Below are 23,565 nucleotides of genomic sequence, written 5' to 3'. Positions count from 1 at the left end.
TTTGACTCAATTTCTTGAAAGTTCATTGGAGGTTATTACTGAAAGGACAACATTGCTGGTATCATTTGCTCTAGAACTAGACCGAAATAATATATTTAGACTTTTTTTCCGCCACATTGGCACTTCTTTCCTGGGTTCTAAAATACAAGTTTTCCCAGATCTCTCAAGAGATACACAAAAACGAAGAAAAGACTTCTTAGCGTTAAAAGGAAGGGTCCTCCAGTTGGGAGGGACCTTCATACTTAAATTTCCTTGTAAATGTTTTATTTCGTTGCAATCCAATAATTATATGTTTCTTGAACCAGGAAAGCTGCTTGAAGTTATTGTGAGTAAAGAGTGACTTGTCATTCAACCCTGGCTCTAACGCTAAAACGGCTGCGCTAACTCTAATCCCTTCCATCCCCTAGATATTTTTTTTATTTTTATTAAATTGTGATATTTCTAGTTCCTATTTCTTGGATCTTCCTTAATGTGGACTAAATTGAATTTATATAAATATTGCTTGAATTATTACTTTAATGATTTTTTGTTCATGTAAGTTCTACGATTTATGTATTTGCATAAATGTAAATTTAAAATTTATAAATAAAAAAAATCAAAAAAAAAAAAGAGAAATCTAGGGGGAGACATGTGGAAGATAAGATGGCAGCTCCTGCGAGTCCGGTGGGTCCCTCCGCGTCGTCGGCTTAGATCATGGAAATAACTACAGAAATGACTACAATATTGGAGGATTTATTGGAGCGCCACTTGACTCCCATACATACAAAATTGAAGCAGTTACATTCTCAGCTAGAGGAGCTGGCCCGGGGCTGCATGGCCTTCCTATCGCACACAAACATGCTGGAGGATAGGGTCTCCACTATCGAGGGGTCCCAAAAAACATTAAAGTCTCAAATGGTGGCTCTGGAAGCGAAACTAGATGATCTGCAAAATTGATCACGGAGGAATAATCTACGTTTGGTGGGACTACCCAAAATGATTAGTGACAGAGAACTTGGAAGCTTTTTGGAACACTAGCTCCCTAAAGAATTGCAACTTCAGGACTGTTCTGGCCCGTTGCGGGTAGAGCGGGTTCACCAGGTGGGCGTTCTTTTTTTTTTTTATTTTATTTATAAATTTTAAATTTACATTTATGCAAATACATAAATCATAGAACTTACATGAACAAAAAATCATTAAAGTAATAATTCAAGCAATATTATATAAATTCAATTTGGTCCACATTGAGAAAGATCCAAGAATAGGAACTACAAATATCACAATTTAATAAAAAAAAAAAAAAGAAATATCTAGGGGATGGAAGGGATCAGAGTTAGCGCAGCCGATTTAGCGTTAGAGCCAGGGTTAAATGTCAAGTCACTCTTTACTCACAATAACTTCAAGCAACTTTCCCGGTTCAAGAAACATATAATTATTGGATTGCAACGAAATAAAACATTTACAAGGAAATTTAAGTATGAAGGTCCCTCCCAACTGGAGGACCCTTCCCTTCAACGCTAAGAAGTCTTTTCTTCGTTTTTGTGTATCTCTTGAGAGATCTGGGAAAACTTGTATTTTAGAACCCAGGAAAGGAGTGCCAATGTGGCGGAAAAAAAGTCTAAATATATTATTTCGGTCTAGTTCTAGAGCAAATGATACCAGCAATGTTGTCCTTTCAGTAATAACCTCCAATGAACTTTCAAGAAATTGAGTCAAATTTAAATCAGGTTGAGTTATTGGAACTGGTCTTCCCGTCCTTGTATTTGAAATGTATACAGCCTTAGTTAATGGAGGAAAATTATCTGGGGATATCCCCAGTATTTCAACAAAATATTTTCTTAGCATTTCTTTAGCAGGAACTAAAGGAGATTTAGGGAAATTCAAAAAACGTAAGTTACAGCTTCTCAATTGGTTCTCTGTATACTCGATTTTTCTTTTTTGGAGGTTATTATCCTTAATAAGAGCTGCCGCTGTAGTTTTAACTGATAGTACCTCGTTTTCTATGGAGTCCATCCTGGTAGTCTGCTCCGTCACTTTTCCTGATAAAACGTTATGTTCTTGTGATAGTTCCGCCACTTTTCCAGCGAAAGAGGTTGCAATTTGTTGTAACGAGACATCCAAACCCTGAATCTTTTCCCATATGGAATTCGTAGTAGCGACAGAAGATCTTATCATCTCCTCAAGACTCGCAGAGGTTTCGCCCACAGGCAGAGGCAGTCGAACCGCCATATCTGCCCGACTCGATGTTTCCAGCGGCGAGGACGTGGCTACGGGGTCTCCACGAACAGTTGCTGGGGCACCACTTCCGGGATCCACAACCAGCTGCTCCCGCCGCGCCATCGTCTCTCCTCCCTGCCTTGGGGGTGTTGTCATAAGAGGGGGGCTCAATGTTATCCCCTCTACGCTGAGGTCCGATGTTTCCAGAGGGCCCCTCGAAGCGTCAACTCGAGTCCCCGGAGGCAGCATACCCGACTCTTCTAGAGTCAACTGTCGGGTGGAAGAGGGATTCACCTTGCCTGTGGAGGTAGGCAAATTGGATTTCCCTTTTCGCTTCCCCATAATATTATGGAGAAGTTTTCACTCGCAGAAAACAATAGCTGGTTAGGAGCTGCTGCTCACACATCCATCCCGACCGCCAACTTGGATCTCTGACCTCCTCACCAGGTGGGCGTTCTAATACAATTAGACCTCGAGTGGTCATCCTTTTGGTGTTAAACTTTGCCCACAAGCAGGTTATATTGCAATGTCTACGATCGGGGAAAAGTCCTGACCTATGAGAACCAGAAGATTCTGTGCTTCCAGGATTATTCTTCAACCGTGGCAGCGAAACACAACGTTTTTGCACCTCTCTGTTCTAAACTTTTTTCTATGAATGTTCGGTTTGCTTTGTTGTACCCTGCCAAACTGAAAATTACCCATAATGGATCAACAAACATATACGAGACGGTGGAAGAAACGCGGAAATTTATGGCACAACTCAAAAATGGAAGTACAGTGGAGGTTACATCTAAAGAAGTGTCGCAGTGACTGATAAGCTGAGTGAACTTTTTTATTATTATTATTATCCAGCTGTTCATGATAGTCGTTTTAGTAGGCATTGAGGCCTGTTGGAATACAAACATGGTTTGCCTGAGGGGGAAATAGATGACCAAGGATACAGATTAGACTGGGAAGATATGGAGTCTCCAGACTTTATAGACAGTGGAGCTATTGTCTTGGTGGTATCGTAGGATGAACAGCTTTTGAACATAGAACTGGCAATCCTTGGGCTACTTGGAAATGATAAACCATTACTAAGCTGTTTTTTTTTTGTATATTGCTCTAGACTTTTATGTAGGGATCTGATGGATCATATCGTTGATTGTTATCTGGAGGGAACAAGGGGAGGTGTCAGATGTGATGGTTCCCATAAGTGGAAGATTGTCCGAAAGGGCTGGCAAGGATGTGTGGAGGTGGAGTTGGATTCTAAACCCCGAACAAATTCTGCAGCACTGACTGCCCAAACCGACTGTCGCGTCGGGTATCCTGCTGAAGGCAGTAGTGAGATGTGAATGTGTGAACTGATGACCACGTTGCAGCCTTGCAAATCTCTTCAATGGAAGCTGACTTTAAGTGAGCCACTGAAGCAGCTATGGCTCTGACATTATGAGCCGTGACATGGCCCTCTAGAGTCAGCCCAGCTTGAGCATAAGTGAAGGAAATGCAATCTTTGGAGATTGTGCTTTTTCCGATGGCGACTCCCCTCCTGTTCGGATCGAAAGAAACAAACAACTGGGTGGACTGTCTAAAGGGCTTTGTCCGCTCCATGTAAAAGGCCAATGCTCTCTTGCAGTCCAAGGTGTGCAACTGCTTTCGCCAGGGCGGGTATGAGGACGGGGAAAGAATGTTGGCAAGACAATTGACTGGTTCAGATGGAACTCCAACACCACCTTTGGCAGGAACTTAGGGTGCCTGCGGAGGACTACTCTGTTGTGATGAAATTTGATATAAGTACTACTAAGGCCTGAAGCTCACTGACCCTACGAGCTGAGGTAACAGCCACCAAGAAAATGACCTTCCAGGTCAAGTACTTCAGATGGCAGGAATTCAGTGGCTCAAAAGGAGCTTTCATCAGCTGGGTGAGAACGACGTTGAGATCCCATGAAAGGGTTTGAAAGGGTGGCTCTGACAAAAGCAAACCTCTCATGAAGTGAACAACTAAAGGCTGTCCAGAGATAGGCTTACCCTCTACACAGCAATGATAAGCACTAATCGCACTAAGGTGAACTCTTACGGAGTTGGTCTTGAGACCAGACTCTGACAAGTGTAGAAGGTATTCAAGCAGGGTCTGTGCAGAACAAGAAAGAGAATCTAGGGCCTTGTTGTCACACCAGACAGCAAACCTCTTCCATTTGAAAAAGCAAGACTCGGGAGACACCCTCTGAAAGACCAAGGAGGCAAATTCTAAGCTCTCAACATCCAGGCTGTGAGAGCCAGAGACTGGAGGTTGGGATGTAGAAGCGACCCCTCGTTCTGAGTGATGAGGGTTGGAAAACAGTCCAATCTCCACGGTTCCTCAGAGAACAACTCCAAAAGAAGAGGGAACCAAATCTGACGCGGCCAGAAAGGTGCAATCAGGATCATGGTTCCGCAGTCTTGCTTGAGTTTCAGCAAAGTCTTCCCCGCTAGAGGTATGGGAGGATACGCATACAGAAGGCCTGTTGCCCAATGTAGGAGAAAGGCATCTGACACTGGTCTGCCGGGCCTGAAGCCTGGAACAGAACTGAGGGACCTTGTGATTGATCTGTGTAGCAAAAAGATCCACCGAGGGGGTACCCCACGCTCTGAAGATCCTGCAAACTACGTCCATGTTCAGTGACCACTCGTGAGGTTGCATTATCCTGCTCAACCTGTCGGCCAGACTGTTGTTTACGCCTGCCAGATAAGTGGCTTGGAGAAACATGCCGTGACGGCAAGCCCAAAGTCACATCTGGACAGCTTCCTGACACAGAGGGCGAGATCCAGTGCCCCCCCTGCTTGTTGGTGTAAAACATGGCAACCAAATTGTCTGTCTGAATTAAGATTACTCGGTTGGACAGCTGATCTCTGAAAGCCTTTAGAGTGTTCCAGATCGCTCATAATTCCAGGAGGTTGACCTGCAGACCTCTTTCCTGAAAGGACCAGGCTCCCTGAGTGTGCAGCCCATCTACATGAGCCCCCCACCCCAGGAGAGATGCATCTGTCGTCAGCACTTTTCGTGGCTGAGGAACTTGGAATGGTCGCCCCATGGTCAAATTGGATCGAACTGTCTACCACTGAAGAGAATTTCGAAGTTCGGTGGACAGTTGGATTACATCCTCTAGATCCCCCGCAGCTTGGAACCACTGGGAAGCTAGGGTCCATTGAGCTGATCTCATATTTAGGCGTGCCATGGCGTTACATGAACTGTGGAAGCCATGTGCCCCAGAAGTCTCAACATCTGCCGAGCCGTGACCTGCTGAGACGCTCGAACCATGGACACCAGGGACAGAAGGTTGTCTGCCCTTGCCTCGGGAAGATAAGCTTGAGCTGAGTGTCTAGCAGAGCTCCAATGAATTCTAATTTTTGGACTGGGGTAAGATGGGACTTGGGATAACTGATGACGAACCCCAGTAGCTCCAGCACCTGAATAGTCATTCGCATGGACTCCAGAGCACCCTCCTTCGAGGTGCTCGTCACCAGCCAATCATCAAGATAAGGAAACACATGCACTCCCAGCCTGCGTAGTGACGCTGCGACTACAGCTACGCATTTTGTAAACACTCTGGGCGCAGACGCTAGGCCAAAAAGCAGTACATGGTACTGAAAGTGTTGTGCTCCCAGCCGAAATCGAAGATACTTCCTGTGAGCTGGAAGTATCGGGATGTGTGTGTAAGCATCCTTTAAGTCCAGAGAGCATAGCCAATCGTTTTCCTGAATCATGGGAAGAAGGGTGACCAGGGAAACCATCCTGAACTTTTCTCGAAAAAGAAATTTGTTCAGGGCCCTTAGGTCTAGGATGGGACGCATCCCCCCCTGTTTCCTTTTGCACTAGGAAGTACCTGAAATAGAATCCCAGCCCTTCTTCCCCTGGTAGAACGGGTTTGACCGCTTGGGCCTGTAGAAGGGCGGAGAGTTCCTCTGCAAATACCTGCTTGTGCTGGGAGCTGTAGGACTGAGCTCCCAGTGGGCAATTTGGAAGCTTGGATTCCAGATTGAGGGTGTATCCTAACCGGACAATTTGAAGAACCCACCGGTCGAAGGTTATAAGAGGCCACCTTTGGTGAAAAACCATTAACCTCCCCCCAACCGGCAAGTCGTCCGGTACGGACACTTTTACTGAGGCTATGCTGAACTGGAGCCAGTCAAAAGCCTGCCCCCCCCCCCCCCCCCCCCGGCAAGGAACATCCACCATCCACCACTGGACAGAATGATCCAGGTCAGACACAGGCAGCCATGAGAGTCTGTGCATCACTATACCTTGGGCAGTGATCCTGGATGCTACATCAAAAGTGTCGAACGTAGATTGGAAGGTTCCGTCTGCAAAATCGGAAAGAAGTAGAGAGATTGTGGATGCTTTCCAAAGTCCTCTGCTCAGACAAATGGTGAACGAACCCACGAGGGAGGGAGCCACGTTGGATCTGGTGCTCACGAATGGGGATAGTGTGTCAAATGTCCGAGTGGCTGCACACCTGGGAAACAGTGACCATCAAACGGTTTGTTTTGATGTAACGGCTCATGTGGATGGCAGCCACTCTAAACTCAAAGTCCTGGATTTCAAGCGAGCTGACTTTAACAAAATGGGAGAATACCTGAGGAAGGAGCTGATGGGCTGGGAGGATATACGAGAAGTGGAAGGACAGTGGCCCAGGCTAAAAGAAGTAATAAACAGGGCCACAGACCTTTATGTAAGGAGAGTAAATAAAAGCAAGAGAAAAAGGAAACCGATATGGTTCTCAAAGCAAGTGGCTGAGAAAATAAAGATTAAAGAGTTAGCGTTCCAGAAATATAGAAAATCTCAAGAGGAGGAATACGGGGAAAAATACCGGATGAAACTGAAAGAAGCCAAGAGAGAGGTACGTCTGGCAAAGGCGCAAGCGGAAGAACAAATGGCTAGAAATGTAAGGAGAGGAGACAAAATCTTCTTCAGGTATATTAGTGAAAGGAGAAAGACTATAAAGGGAATTGTGAGACTAAAAGATACAACAAAACGCTATGTAGAAAATGATGAAGAAAAAGCCAATTTGCTAAATAGATACTTTTGTTCTGTTTTCACTGAAGAAAACCCTGGGGAAGGACCGAGAGGGACTGGCAAAAGTACACCTGAAAATGAGATGGATAGAGCGCCGTTCACAGAAGAGAGTGTGTATCAACAACTTGGAAAGCTAAAGGTGGACAAAGCCATGGGGCCGGACGGGATCCACCCCAGAATACTGAGGGAGCTCAGAGAGGTTCTGGCGGGTCCTCTTAAAGACTTGTTGTTTAATAAATCCTTGGAGACGGGAGAGGTTCCGAGGGATTGGAGAACGGCGGAGGTGGTCCCTCTTCACAAAAGTGGTGATAGGGAAGAAGCTGGAAACTACAGGCCGGTTAGCCTCACTTCGGTTATTGGAAAAGTAATGGAAGCCATGCTAAAGGAAAGGATAGTGAATTTCCTGGAAGCCAATAAGTTGCAAGATCCGAGACAACATGGTTTCACCAAAGGGAAATCGTGCCAAACGAATCTCATTGAATTCTTTGACTGGGTGACAGGAGAATTGAATCAAGGACGTGCTATGGACATCATTTACTTAGATTTCAGCAAGGCTTTCGACACGGTTCCCCACAGGAGGCTCTTAAATAAACTAGACGGCCTGAAGATAGGACCCGAAGTGGTGAACTGGATTAGGAACTGGTTGACGGACAGACGCCAGAGGGTGGTGGTGAATGGAGTTCGCTCGGAGGAGGGAAAGGTGAGTAGTGGAGTGCCTCAGGGATCGGTGCTGGGGCCCATTCTGTTCAATATATTTGTGAGTGACATTGCCGAAGGTTTACAAGGTAAAGTTTGCCTTTTTGCGGATGACACCAAGATTTCCAACAGAGTGGACACCCCGGAGGGTGTGGAAAACATGAAAAAAGATCTGAAGAAGCTAGAAGAATGGTCTAACGTTTGGCAATTAAAATTCAATGCGAAGAAATGCAAAGTGATGCACTTAGGGAGTAGAAATCCAAGGGAGACGTATGTGTTAGGCGGGGAGAGTCTGATAGGCACGGACGGGGAAGAGGGATCTTGGGGTGATAGTATCTGAGGACCTGAAGGCGACGAAACAGTGCGACAAGGCGGTGGCAGTAGCGAGAAGATTGCTAGGCTGTATAGAGAGAGGAGTGACCAGCAGAAGAAAGGAGGTTTTAATGCCCCTGTATAAGACGTTGGTGAGGCCCCACCTGGAGTATTGTGTTCAGTTTTGGAGGCCGTATCTTGCGAAGGATGTTAAAAAAAATGGAAGCGGTGCAAAGAAAAGCTACGAGGATGGTATGGGATTTACGTTCCAAGACGTATGAAGAGAAGCTTGCTGACCTGAACATGTACACCCTGGAGGAAAGGAGGAACAGGGGTGATATGATACAGACGTTCAAATATTTGAAAGGTATTAATCCGCAAACGAATCTTTTCCGGAGATGGGAAGGCGGTAGAACGAGAGGACATGAAATGAGATTGAAGGGGGGCAGACTCAGGAAAGATATCAGGAAGTATTTTTTCACGGAGAGGGTGGTGGACGCTTGGAATGCCCTCCCGCGGGAGGTGGTGGAGTTGAAAACGGTAACGGAGTTCAAACGTGTGTGGGATATGCATAGAGGAATCCTGTGCAGAAGGAATGGATCCTCAGAAGCTTAGCTGAAATTGGGTGGTGGAGCAGTTGGGGGGAAGAGGGGGTGGTGGTTGGGAGGCGAGGATAGGGGAGGGCAGACTTATACGGTCTGTACCAGAGCCGGTGATGGGAGGCGGGACTGGTGGTTGGGAGGCGGGAAATACTGCTGGGCAGACTTATATGGTCTGTGCCCTGAAAAGGACAGGTACAAATTCAAGGTAAGGTATACACATATGAGTTTGTCTTGGGCAGACTGGATGGACCATGCAGGTCTTTTTCTGCCGTCATCTACTAAGTTACTATGTACCCCTGGCCAGGAATTTACGACACGCCTTCTGCTGCCTGACCACCTGGCAAAAAGGCTCGGCCTGCTCCGGAGGGAGTGCATCAACCAAGCTGGACAGTTGCCTCACCGAGTTCCGCAAGTGGACGCTCATGAAGAGCTGGTATGTTTGGATCTTGGCAGCGAGCATAGCGGCCTGATACGTCTTCCTCCCAAAAGAGTCCAAGGTTCTAGATTCTCTACCTGGGGGCGCCGAGGCATAGTCCCTAGTGCTCTTGGCTCTTTTGAGGGTGGAGTCCACCACCATGGAATTGTGAGGTAGCTGAGACCTCATCAATCCAGGCTCACCGTGGATCCAATACTGGGATTCAGTTTTTTTTGGGATCACGGGATTAGACGGAACGACCAGTTTCGCATAAGGACTTCCTTCAATACATTATGCAAAGGAGCAGTTGCAGCCTCTCTAGGCAGAGGATAATCCAGGACCTCAAGCATCTCAGCCCTGGGCTCATCCTCCATAGGGAAGGGAATAGCCGCAGCCATTTCCCTGACAAAGGAGGTAAAGGAAAGACTCTCCGGTGGAGAAAGTCTCCTTTCTGGTGGAGGGGAAGCTTCAGAGGGAATCCCATAGGACTCGTCAGAAGAAAAGTATCTGGGATCTTCCTCTTCCTCCCACGAACGCTCATCTTTAATATCGGACAAGACATCCCTCAGAGCAGTCCGAAACTGAGCTTGCCTTGACGCCGAGGAACGACGTCCTCGATGGCAGTGCCGAGAAGTCGACGGCCGCCTGGACTCCGGTGAAGCTTCCTCCACTGACAACAAAGGGGAGTCGACCTGGGTGACATTCGACACCAATGCCGCAGGCGGCACTGAGGTCAGGGACCTCACCACAGGCGAAGGGCCAGATGCCGCTGCAGCAGACGGTATGGAAGGCGCAAGCACCCCCGACACCAAAGCAGACTGGCGCAGCAATCCTTCCAGAAGTTCTGGAAGCAGGGCCCTGATGAGCTCGTCGAGAGCTGCTGTCAAACAAGGCTGAGGGGTCGGTAAAGGAGCTAGTGGCAGAATCTGTCGAGGCTCGGGAGCAGGTAACCGGCTGCCAGAAGACCGACGCATCGGCACCTCCTGAATAGAGGGGGAGCAATTCTCTCGGCACCAACGCTTCTCAGGTGCCGATTCCCTCAACGCCATGGAGCTCCCGGCACTGTGTGTCGAAGGGCAATGATGATGGTGCTTCTTCGCCTTCGCTCGACATAGGTCATCGAGACTCCTCGGTACCGATGAGGACGTGGAATCCTCACGCCTCCTAGGGGCCGGGTCCGATGGCTGGTCCCGGGAGGCCTGCATAGCAGGAGGCCTCAAGGCAGGTGGAGACCCACTTGATGCCTCACTGATCCCAGCGCAAATAGGTCTTTCAGCAGCCATTATCTCTGCTCCCGACGTCGATGCTTCCCTCAATGTCGATGTCGAAGGACCGTACCGAGCACCAAAAAGCTTTTCTCGTTGGGCTTCTCGAGACGCTTGGGTCCATTTCTTCATACGAAGACACAGACTACAAGCGGCTGGGCTATGGTCGGGCCCAAGGTACTGGATACACCAGGCGTGGGTATCGGTACCTGAGATGGTCTGGTTGCACCGAGTACAACGTTTGAAGCCGCTGGGTGTCTTTGATGACATAACACAAATAGAGAGGGTAATACAGCATACATTGTCCCAGTCTTGAAGGCCCAGTGTTGCTTTTTTTGTTTGTGTCTTTGATGACGACATGGAAGAAAAAAAGACACAAAAATAAGGGAACAAGCCAACTGCGTCAAAAACAAAGGAAACTTTAAAAGGTGGACAAAAGTAAAGGAAACTATGGGAACTTATTTTTTTTTTAATAACTGTAGAATTGAAAATAAAATAAAGAAAAATAAGGCAAAAAGCCAAAAAACTGTCGAAGACTCTTTCCCGGGCCTGAGAGGAGTGAAGAAAAACTCTACCGCACCTCAACACGGAGAAAAGAAAACTGAGGAATGCATTCACGCGACGGGCGGGAAATCGGTCCCGTGCATGCGCGGTGCATGCTGCATGCGCACCAGAAGACTGGCAAAACTTCTAATATAATAATTTGCTCTTGCAACGTTCCAATGTCTCTGGCTGCGTTCGTAACCATCTCCTGACGCCACTCTCCCACAGTAGAAGCCTGCTTGCCTGACGTCAGAAAATGGTTATGAATGCAGCCAGAGACATTGGAACGTTGCAAGATCAGCTTCAGCCCTTCCTCCACACGCACCACCATCTCCACCCAGGGATGCCGAGAGACTGGGCCGGGCCCCCCCCCCTGCCGCCCCGTCGCCACCCGCCCCCCCTTCACCCCCCGAGGTTGCCGCACCCACTGCTACCCCCTCCCCCCCCCCCCCCCCCGAGATTGCTGCTGCTCCCCCCTCCGTCCGCCACTGGGCCGGGCAGGGCATAGCCATAGGCGGGCCTGGACAGGCCCAGGCACTTTCCCTCCAGGCCCGCCCACCCAACACAGACCTGCCAAGTCTCCCGTGAAACACGCGGCGCCAGCTCCCATTTCCGGCCACTGCTGCTTCTTCTGTTGAGCAGCAGCGGCCGCTACAAAAACAAAAAGAGCTAATTAAACCACCAAAAATGTTTTTAAAAAGCAAGCGCGGCACCGCAGGCAGCCATCAAGCATTGGCTGTCGGCTCTACAGCCGCTCCTCACGCCTCTGGAGCAGAACCCCGGAGGAGCGCAGCCATGTCCAAACTTGTGGGATGACATGATAATCCTATTGTTTACTTTTGGTCTCATTTGATTGTGATTTTGGTGTTTTTTTTGCCCTGTTTGGATTTCAATAAAGACTTTTTTAAAAAAAAAAAAAAAAAAAAAAAAAGATTTAACTGATAGTCTTCCATCTCGAACATTAATATTTATGGATGGGAAGGTTTGTTGTTATGAATCCACTATCATAATATAGAGGGATATTAGATTCATGTTTGTATTGAACTTGTTCTCCTCTTAGGGGTATCTGAATTGTTGGATGCTATTTATTAGTACGGCACTCAGTAGTAAAATGTTAGTGGGTGAACATTATGGTATGTAACTGTACTGTTTGCAGAAATTATGTTTTTTGTAACTTGCCTTGAATTCTTGTGGGAAAAAAGTGTGTGTGTGTGTGTGCACGTGTGTGTGGTGGGGGGTAATAAATGTTACTTTAGAACCTGAAAGCACAGCAATCAAAGAGAAATAGTGTGCCTGACCTGACCTATACAAATGTGAAGGGGTGGGGAGGAAAACGTTTCTCTACGATATACATTATTACATATAAGTCTCAGTCTTAAAATACTTCCCTAGTCCGATGTGGTTATTAGGATGTTCTCACATCATAAATGTATGAAGAACATTCACATTCCATTTACACTACAGTGTAGCACAAATAAGTAGATTCCCCATACTAGACCAAGGCATTCAACTGAGAATTCTCTTTCAAGAAATCTGTATTCTAGTTTGTCTAAATCTACCGTTGTCTTCAGAATGGGACTGTCAATCACTTAAAACAACAGTGTACTGTTGTTTCATTGCAATCCCAAGACACTGGAATAAGATGATTTGAAAGATATAGGGCCCAATATTCAGCCTGTGGAGGTAAAGGGCTTGTATGCTGCTCACAGCCATGGCCGAATTAACCCCAGATATTCAATGCCAGGGCATGTCCGGCCTCTGGCACTGAAAGAGGTTACTGCAGAAACCCAGAAGTTAAATGGGAACCAGCCGATATTCAGATCGGTGCCTGATTAACTCGGCGGATAAAGATAGGACAGCTTTTTTGCTGTCTAGATAATCCCATATTTAGCTGGTTGGTGGACTGAATACCACCACTAACCTGATAAGTAGTGGCTCCATCCAAACATCAACCCCAGACTACATTTACCTACCAGTTAGGGAATGGCCGGATAGAATCATATTCTGCAGCATCACCCCGTTAAGTGTCGCGGAATATCTGCAGCTAGCCAGTTCAGTGGGGATTAAACAGGCAGCAGCCTCTCCTGCCTGTTTAAAACTCGTTTGAATATTGACTCCATTGAGGACTATTTGAAATTTCAACTTCACTATTTAAAGAGTGTTTTATATGAGAGGACTGTGTGTACTATGGGGGGCGAGGTAAGACACCAGATTGTTTTATTGTATAAAGGTTAGGATAGTTAATGTGATTTAAATTTTTTCTTAAATGTGCCTAGTGGATCCCACAAATGCAAAACTACTAGACCATGCCTATCAGATGGAAATCTGAAAGCTGCACAGGATGCCTGTCCCCACATCTACTGGAGAGTAAGAACATACTAGATGTCATTCAGTCGACAGTTCTCAGTCTCCATCTGCTGGCAGAAAGATAGATAACCTACACATCTGGACAAATGCAAGTGATGTTGAGGCATATTTTCAAAGCACTTAGATTTACAAAGCTACGTGGAGGGGCATATCGAAAGGGACACCCAAGGTTGTTGAGGTCGTCCTTGCAAAACGTTCCGATGGAGGGGCGGGGAAACCCATATTATCGAAACAAGATGAACGTCCATCTTTCGTTTTGATAATACGATTGGAGATGCCCAAATCTTGAAATTTTGGTTGTGCTTAGAGATGGTAGTCCCTAGACTTGGTCGTTTCTGATTTTCGGTCATAATGGAACCAAGGACGCCCATCTCAGAAACGACCAAATGCAAGCCCTTTGGTCGTGGAAGGAGCCAGCATTTCTAGTGCACTGGTTCCCCTGACATACCAGGACACCAACCGGGCACCCTAGGGGACACTGCAGTGGACTTCATAGAATGCTCCCAGGATCATAGCTCCCTTGTCTGCTGAGCCTCCCAAACCCACCTTAAAACCCACTACCCCCAACTGACCACCACTACCATAGCCCTTTGGGGTGAGGGGGGGGGGCACCTAGATGTGGGTACAGTGGGTTTCTGGTGGGTTTTGGAGGGCTTGCTGTTTCCTCCACAAACGTAACAGGTAGGGAGGGGGAGGGGGATGGGCCTGGGTCCACCTGCCTGAAGTGCACTGCACCCACTAAAACTGCTCCAGGTACCTGAATACTGCTATGATGGAGCTGAGTATGACATCTGAGGCTGGCACAAAATATTTTTAAAGATATTTTTTGAGGGTGGGAGGGAGTTAGTGACCACTAGGGGAGTAAGGGGAGGTCATCCCCAATTTTCTCCGGTGGTCATCTGGTCATTTCGGCCACCTTTTTGTGTCTTGGTTGTAAGAAAAACAGGACCAGGTAAAGTTGTCCAAGTGCTTGTCAGGGACATCCTTTTTTTTCCACTATGGGTCGAGGATGTCCATGTGTTAGGCACGCCCAAGTCCTGCCTTCCCTACGCCCCCCCTTGAACTTTGGCTGTCCCTGCGACGGCAAGCAGTTGGGGACGCCCAACATCGGCTTTCAACTATACCGATTTGGATAACCCTGGGAGAAGGACGTCTATCTTCCCGATTTTTGTCGAAAGACGGGCATCCTTCTCTTCGAAAATGAGCCTGATAGTAACCTATGGAACTCTGTAAATCTAAGTGCTTTGAAAATGAGCCCCATAGTTTTGATAGTTTTGCTTAAACCTTCATTATCCCAATTGCAAAGGACTTAAATACAAGTCTGTACATACATACAGTTTCTCATACACCTGCACACAACTATGGAATGAATTACCGATCACCATAAAAACAACACACTACCTGTCAACCTTATGAAAGTTATTAAAGACCTACTTATTCATAAAGGCGTACAATAAAGATTCCCCATAATGATCTGACTTCCTAATTATTCCAATCACAACTATTAAGGAACCCTCCTATCTGTTCATCCTAATTACATCCTCACAACTGAATATTATATCTTGTCCTGATATCTTAGGTTATGTATGTTGATCTTTCAATCCACTTCCATCCAATATGATTACTTATGAACTCTTATTTGTAATAATTGTAAAAATTATTATTCCGTTAATATGATTGCTATGATATTCTATGTACCCATCTATATTCTGAAATTCTTATCCTATAATGTGTACATGTTGCTATAACATTTTAAGCCACATTGAGCCTGCAATAGGTGGGAAAATGCGGATACAAGTGCAGCAAATAAATAAATAGTATTAGGGGGGATTTACCCTTCTCTGTAGTGTCCAAGCAAATTGAAAAGTGGAATATAAGCTTGGAAATTAAAAACAAACAGCATTAGTCCAACATGAAGGGAAATCTTGCCTTACCAATCTATTACATTTCTTTGAAGGGGCGAACAAACATGTGGATAAAGGTGAGCCGGTTGATATTGTGTATCTGGATTTTCAAAAGGCATTTGACAAAGTACCTCATGAAAGGCTCCAGAAGAAATTGGGAAGTCAAGGGATAGGAGGTAGTGTCCTATTGTGGATTAAAAACTGGTTAAAAAGATAGAAAACAGAGAGTAGGGTAAAATGGTCAGTATTCTCAATGGAAAAGGGTAGATAGTGGGGTTCCTCAGGGGTCTGTGCTGGGACCGCTGCTTTTTAACATATTTATAAATTATCTAGAGGTGGGAGCAACTAGTGAGTTAATTACATTTGCTGATGACACAAAGTTATTCCAAGTGGTTAAATCGCAAGAGGATTGTGAAAAATTACAAGAGGACCTTACAAGACTGGGCGTCTAAATGGCAGATGACGTTTAATGTAAGCAACTGCAAAGTGATGCATGTGGGAAAGAGGAACCCGAACTATAGCTATGTAATGCAAGGTTCCATGTTAGGAATCACCGATCAAGAAAGGGATCTTAGCGTCGTTGTTGATGATACATTGAAATCCTCTGCTCAGTGTGCTGCGGCGGCTAAGAAAGCAAATAGAATGTTAGGTATTATTAGTAATGGCATGGAAAACAAAAGTGAGGATGTTATAATGCCTTTCTATTGGTCCATGGTGTGACTGCACCTCGAATACTGTGTTCAATTCTGGTCACCGCATCTCAAAAAATATATAGTGGAATTAAAAAAGGTACAGAGAAGGGCGACGAAAATGATAAAGGGGATGGGACGACTTCCCTATGAGGAAAGGCTAAAGCGGCTAGGACTCTTCAGCTTGGAGAAAAGGCGACTGAGAGGAGATATGATAGAGGTCTATAAAATAATGAGTGGACTGGAATGGATAGACGTAAATCGTTTGTTTACTCTTTCCAAAAATACTAGGATTAGGGGGCATGTGATGAAGCTACAAAGAAGTAAATTTAAAATGAATCGGAGAAAGTTTTCTTCACTCAATGTGTAATTAAACTCTGGAATTCATTGCCAGAGAATGTGGTAAAGGCGGTTAGCTTAACAGAGTTTTAAAAAGGTTTGGATGGCTTCCTAAAGGAAAGTCCATAGACCATTATTAAATTGGACTTGGGAAAAATCCACTATTTCTGGGATAATCAGTATAAAATGTTTTGTCCTTTTTTGGGATCTTGCCAGGTATTTGTGACCTGGATTGCCTACTGTTGGAAACAGGATGCTGCGCTTGAAGGACCTTTGGTCTGTCCCAGTGTGGCAATACTTATGTACTTATGTAGGGTTAATTACCAGTCTGCACAGAGTGCCATATGAACAGCTTCAAATCAGTAAAGAAAACAAAGAACATAACAGATCTGCCTATCCAAAAGTTGTGAATTTAAATGTACACACATGGCAAGCATACCTAACAAGCACTGCTTCACATGACTAGAGGATGTTTGTCCACAAGGACAATAAGTGAAAACTGAAGCCTTAGGGTAAGCAGATAGCTTAATAGTGAAACAAAATTATGAAATCACCAAATGGATTGGCCAATTAATTAGATTGTAAGCTCTGTCGAGCAGGGACTGTCTCTTCATGTTCAAGTGTACAGCGCTGCGTACATCTAGTAGCGCTATAGAAATGATAAGTAGCAGTTCTGCGAATATATATGCCTAATGCAGTAGTATTTATTTCCATTTCTGATATGCCAAAAAAGGGTTGGGTTTGCAGGCTATGCATAATTAATACACATGAGATAGATTTACACAGAATAGAAGTAGTATGCATGCAAACCTATACTGAGTTTCCAAGTTTATTCAATATTTACTACTTTGCCCTATGGAAGCTGTCAGGGCTGTTTACAATCTAAACATAAATTTAGAGACAAGAATACATTGCATGTAGGACATGGCATAATAGGATAGTAAGGGAAGTACTACAATCATAATAGGAAAGGGGGGTGGGATAGCTTTGTCCAGACAGTCGATGAAAGAGTTACTGATAGGCGTCTGCAAATAGGTGGGTTTTAAGTTCAGCTTTAAAATTCGATAAAGTAGATAGAAGTCTTAGTGAATGAGGAAGAGTGTTCCAAAGGCGAGGTCCTTGTACTGAAAAGACAGTCTCTAACATAGTCACAGATTAGTATGCAGTAGCTAGGAATGATTAATTGATTCTGTGGGGCAGATCTTAACGTTTTATTTGGACAATATGGAATTAGAAGTCGAGAGAGATATGCAGGCTTATTTTCGAAAGAAAAGGGCGCCCATCTTTTGACACAAATCGGGAGATGGGCGTCCTTCTCCCAGGGTCGCCCAAATCGGCATAATCGAAAGCCAATTTTGGGCGTCAACTGCTTTCCGTCGCGGGGACAACCAAAGTTCACGGGGGCGTGTCAGAAGCGTAGCGAAGGCGGGACTGGGGCGTGCCTAACACATGGGCATCCTTGACCGATAATGGGAAAAAGAAGGGTGTCTCTTACGGCACTTGGGCGACTTTACTTGGTCCATTTTTTTGTTACGACCGAGCCTCAAAAAGGTGCCCAAACTGACCAGATGACCGGAGGGAATCGGGGATGACCTCCCCTTACTCCCCCCGTGGTCACCAACTCCCTCCCACCCTAAAAAAAACTTTTTAAATATTTGTTGCCAGCCTCTATGCCAGCCTCAAATGTCATACCCAGCTCCATGACAGCAGTATGCAGGTACCTGGAGCAGTTTTAGTGGGTGCAGTGCACTTCAGGCAGGCGGACGTAGGCCCACCCCCCCTCACCTGTTACACTTGTGGTGGTAAATGTGAGCCCTTCAAAACCCACCAGAAACCCACTGTACCCACATGTAGGTGCCACCCTTCACCCCTTAGGACTATGGTAGTGGTGTACAGTTGTGGGGAGTGGGGTTTTTTTTTTTTGGGGGGGGGGGGGGGGGTTTGTGGGGCTCAGCACACAAGGTAAGGGAGCTATGCACCTAGGAGCAATTTATGAATCCACTGCAGTGCCCCCTAGGGTGCCCGATTGGTGTCCTGGCACGTCAGGGGGACCAGTGCACTACGAATGCTGGCTCCTCCCACAACCAAACGGCTTGCATTTGGTCGTTTCTGAGATGTGCTTCCTCGGTTTCCATTATGGCCGAAAATCGGGGACGACCATCTCTAAGGTTGACCTAAATTTGGGCGTCCCTTTCGATTATGCCCCTCATAATGGTTCATTAGAGAATATAGTTTTGAAAAGCAATAAGATTTTGTAGATAGTACAATGTGGCATTGGTAACCAATGTGCATCTTTAAGGTAAGATGTGACGTGATCATATTTCCTAATCTTAGCTATCTGTCGAATTGCAGTGTTCTGTATAACCTGAAGAGGACGTATTTCGTTGGCCCTGATTCGTTGATAAAGGGAATTACAATAATCTAATTGTGTTATAACCAGGGAATGAACCACACTGTTGAGAGTGCAGCTGGTGATAGTAGTGATTGTATGGCACAAACTAACTGAAGTTTGTAGAAACAACTGCATACCACCCGATAAATTTGTGGGCGGAATGTAAGGTCTGACCCCAAGAATGCAGACTGTGTCTGCCTGAGGAACTGGAATCCCTGAAAGAAGAATGGGTATAGGTAATAGTGTATTCGCTATTCATGTTTTCAGGCATATTTATTAGGAAAAGCCTGAAAAAACATACCCTTTGTAGATCTCAAGGACTTCAATGAATTCCACCAGCTCAATATATGTCAGTACATCACCTAAAAACTCTGCCTTGACAGGGCCCTTAGGAAAGGAAAAACCAAGTGAACTTTTAAAATACCCCAAGCTACTGCACGGTATCAACTCTTAATATTATACGTGAGGGAACAACAGATTGGTCACAGGATCCCCTTACACCCTAAACACTACCTTGTTATCAAGGTCAAAGAGGTAGGAGTCATCTTCCCGTACATCTGCTTCCGAATCGGATATCATCTCTCCAACATACCTGCAGAAAGAGAATAAAATAGCCGTAAGGGACAGTGTCTCTGTATTCACTACCCAGAGTTAATGTTTCTGTACCATGATTCTCTCAAACTACAAAGCAAGTACAAATAAATCCACTTAAGACAGAATATGATACATCATCTATAGAAACATTTACCCTACTTGGGATTCCAACCTCAAAAATCAAAGGGTTTTCTTTAACAAATTAAAAAAATATATATATTTATCAATATTCTCTCATGAATATCACAAGCACTAAAATGACAAATCTTGGCAAGGAGCAGAGCTTGAAACTTGGAGGCTTTAACACAGGAAGTGTCATTCATCAGACCATCTTGAAATATTCCAACCATCAGCCACACACAGTTTTGTAACAAGCAAGATGGGAGATCATGTTTCTGTTTTTGATGAGCTACTGAATGCAATCAGCAATACACAAGAACACCATTATCCATAACTTATGTTACTCAGTGGTAAAAAAAAAAAAGGAAAGAAAACAAAGCCCTTAGTTCAAATGAGAACTTACTACATACCAGTTTTTTTGGACCCTGTTAATATACAAGTGTGATTTAAAACCAGTCTACTTCAACAACATACCCACATTGTGTCGTATTACTATAAATTGTGAAGTTAACCCATCTCAAGTCCTGCACTGTTGCACCTTGGAGAGTTTGCTGTTCACATTCTTTCATTGACTTCCCTGACTTGCTGTTTTCAGGACAAGGGTCATATGTTTTGTACCAGGCAACACTAGTCCTCTTCCTGTGAGTTCTGTCCTTTTGTATAAGCAACCAGGCATGCACATTAGCTTTACATTTCAAAGAAAGCAGTGTCAACCACTGAAGCACCAGAGTACTGAAGACACCTGTGGGTATTATCATCATCCAGTGCTTCCTTTCACAGAGGCTGACATGCCCTATTGTGGGATGTAGATATTAGATTCAGAGGCACTCCAATGGATAAGCAGTGCTTGGTCTTATGTTTCTCTTGCAAAGTAACAAGGCGGAGTGCCTCGGGTGCACGTAGATAACACTAACATGGCACTGTGCAGCCGATAAGCCCCTTGTCCTGGGATACATCCGGTAGGTTGCCTGGTGGTTAGGTGAAGTATCTTCCCAAAGTGGCTGGGCACCCTGCTGGATGGGAGGACCTAGATAGGGGGGGGGGGGGTTTAAACCCCAGCAAACCCCTGAATGCCCTCTTTGGCGGATGCTCAAGAAGAAGCGCATCACACCTCACCTCACGGAAAAGGCGAGACAGACACCGCCTCGTGGCCTACATCGGGAAGATGGATTGGGCCGGAAAGGTCAGTTTGGGCTTTGCACGGTTGCTGTTCTGCTTCATTTCCTGCCATTCCCCCCCCCCCCCCCCCCAACGGTTTGGCCAGTTGGGTGCAATCGGCCCTGGTTCAGGTGACTCTGTCGTCGGGATGGGCATCCACGTCGTTTCAACGGACCATCAGGGGTTTTCACTCCGGTCTCCGTCTTTCTTGTCCCCTCCTTGTTCCGGAATGGGTCTGTTCCCCTTCTGCCCTCCTGCTCCCCTCTCTTCTCTCCTCTCCTCATTCTGCTTGCCTGCTGCCTTATCCTAATCTGGGTCTGGTGCCGCTTGGTGTTGACTGTAGCTCTGAGTGCGCTCATGAATGATTCCCTCCCTTCTCTTAAAAAAAAAAAAGTAATTAAAAATAAATAAATAAATAAATAAATAAGCATTTACAAAACTCAATATGAGGTGGGTATCTGGCTGTGGTCTCTATCTAATCCCATGAGATGATCTTCATGGCGGGGGTCCTGCATCCTTGCTCTGGTATCGGGACTTGCTGGAACTCTACCCTGAATGCTGAGATGGTTTGGTGTTAGAGCAGCCATGTGAAAACTAGGCAATGGCTCCAGTTTTGGGTGTTCGATTCCCACAACCCCCACAAAATCCTTTTTAAAAAAATGAATTAAAATAAATAAAAAAACAAACAAAAACAAAATTATAAAAAGAAATAAAAGAAATCTCCCCTTGGTAATGTCTGGCTTTGGAATAACTTTATTTATTCTCCAGTTTGTTTAGAACTTTCTCCCTCTCTACTCTACCTTCCTTACAGCATGGAGGAAGAATGTGCTATGGATGCAGAACAAGAAGCAGTCTCCCCTGCAACCCAACCTCATGATCAAGGGGTGTCTACAGTTGTCCTGCCCACAGACACGGAAAAGGGAGACAGCACAAGCAGAGACACTGAGCAATGGTCCCCAGGGGCACTGCAGAATGCCACAAACAGTGGCAAGCTTCCCAAACAAGGGGATGGGGGGAGGGGGGCTCACATCTTAAGAACATCGAGTTAACTACAAGCAAAGGGCTCCCTAAGCAATAGGATAAGAGGAAGAAGGATGAGGTAGCAAACAAAAGAAAATATTTCAAAGGAGGAGAATGACAGTGGTGCAAGCATGCCTTCCACGAACACACAGCACCTCCTTTTGTTAGCATCAAGCAACCCAGCAACTCCGGGCATTACCCAAGTACCTGGATGGGGCTCAGCGGGCGGGCAGCCACCGGCAACGCCATTTCCCTGGCCAACTAAAGCCTACCACATAAATACATAAGTATTGCCATACCAGGACAGACCGAAGGTCCATGAAGCCCAGCATCCTGTTTCCAACAGTGGCCAATCCAGGTCATAATTACCTGGCAAGATCACAAAACAGTACATTTTATTTATTTTATTTGTTACATTTGTATCCCACATTTTCCCACCTTTTTGCAGGCTCAATGTGGCTTACATATTACCATTAACGGCGTTAGCCGATTCCGGTCTGAACAAATACATGGTGTGGATTAATTCAAGGCGGTTTTGTGGTAGAATGAGGTACATGTGTGGTAGGTACAATTGGGGGCGCTTAGAAAGGGAGAGGGTAGGAAGGGTCAGGTAATGTTCAATACGGTCTTTGGTTCCATTGTGTCATAAGTGTCCAGGTATTTTATGTTGGGTCGGTGGGGTATGCTTTTTTGAACAGTTCTGTCTTTAGTGCTTTCCGGAAATTTAGGTGGTCGAGCGTAGTTTTTACTGCTTTTGGCAGTACGTTCCACAGTTGTGTGCTTAAGTAGGAAAAACCGGATGCATAGGTGGATTTGTATTTGAGTCCCTTGTTGCTTGGGTAATGCAGGTTTAGTTATGATCGTGCAGATTTTGTGGCGTTCCTGGTTGGCAGGTCTATGAGTTCTGTCATGTAACCTGGAGCTTCGCCGTAAATAATTTTATGAACAGTCGTGCAGATTTTGAAAGTGATACGTTCTTTTATTGGTAGCCAACGAAGCTTTTCTCAGAGCGGTTTGGCACTATCAAAATGTGTTTTTCCAAATATAACCCTGGCTGCTGTATTTTGGGCAGTCTGAAGTGTCTTTATGATTTGATCTTTGCATCCCGCATACATTCCATTACAGTAATCTACGTGGCTTAGTACCATTGACTGTATCAGGCCACAAAATATTTCCCTCGGGAAGAATGGTTTCATGCGTTTGAGTTTCCACACTGAGAAAAAACATTTTCTTTATGGTGGATTTCGCTTGGGAGTCTAGTGATAGGTTTCGGTCGATTGTAACTCCGAGGATCTATAGGCTGCCTGAGAATGGGAGGGTGTATCCTGGGGTGTTGATGCTTGTGGGATTGTATGTATTGTATTGGGATGAGATGAGATGATGAGACAGTGTGTTTTTTCTGTATTGAGTTTTAGTTGGAATGCATTTGCCCATGAGTTCATGATGTTTAAGCTGAGCTTGATTTCACTGGTGATTTCTGCCAGATCATGTTTGTAGGGGGTGTATAATGTCACGTCATCAGCGTAGATAAAAGGGTTAAGGCCTTGGAAGGTTAGGGTCTTAGCTAGTGAAGTCATCATGAGATTGAATAGGATCGGTGATAATGGTGATCCTTCTGGTACTCCGCAGCCTGGTTTCCACGGGTGACGATATGCTTGTTTTTGATTTCACTTGATATGTTCTTGAGGTTACAAAACCCTTGATCCAACTGAGAGTGCCGCCATTGATTCTGAAGTAGTCTAGGAGTCTTAGCAGTATGTTATGGTTAACCATGTCAAATGCACTTGACACGTCAAATTGGAGGAGGAGAATGCTCTTGCCTAGTGCTATTTCCTGCTTGAATTTGGTTAGGAGAGTGAGTAGTACTGTTTCCGTGCTGTGTAGAGGACAGAATCCTGATTGTGACTCGTGTAATATAGTG

The 23,565-nt window shown here is 45.4% G+C and overlaps 1 protein-coding gene across 11 annotated transcripts in view; it reads right to left on the bottom strand.

Moving 5' to 3' along the window:
* Positions 1-23,565, bottom strand: part of EHMT1 (euchromatic histone lysine methyltransferase 1) — a 698,071-nt gene that overhangs the window by 46,885 nt on the left and 627,621 nt on the right. For all 11 annotated transcript variants that reach the window (XM_030207091.1, XM_030207089.1, XM_030207095.1 and 8 more), the window contains one exon: positions 19,266-19,344. In XM_030207091.1, the coding sequence (XP_030062951.1) occupies positions 19,266-19,344 (79 nt within the window). The remainder of the gene's footprint in view (positions 1-19,265; positions 19,345-23,565) is intronic.

The sequence above is a fragment of the Microcaecilia unicolor genome, chromosome 6, assembly GCF_901765095.1.
Source record: "Microcaecilia unicolor chromosome 6, aMicUni1.1, whole genome shotgun sequence".
Taxonomy (NCBI): domain Eukaryota; kingdom Metazoa; phylum Chordata; class Amphibia; order Gymnophiona; family Siphonopidae; genus Microcaecilia; species Microcaecilia unicolor.
The sequence above is the reverse complement of the archived record's forward strand: the minus strand, read 5'-3'. Positions and strand labels throughout refer to the sequence as shown.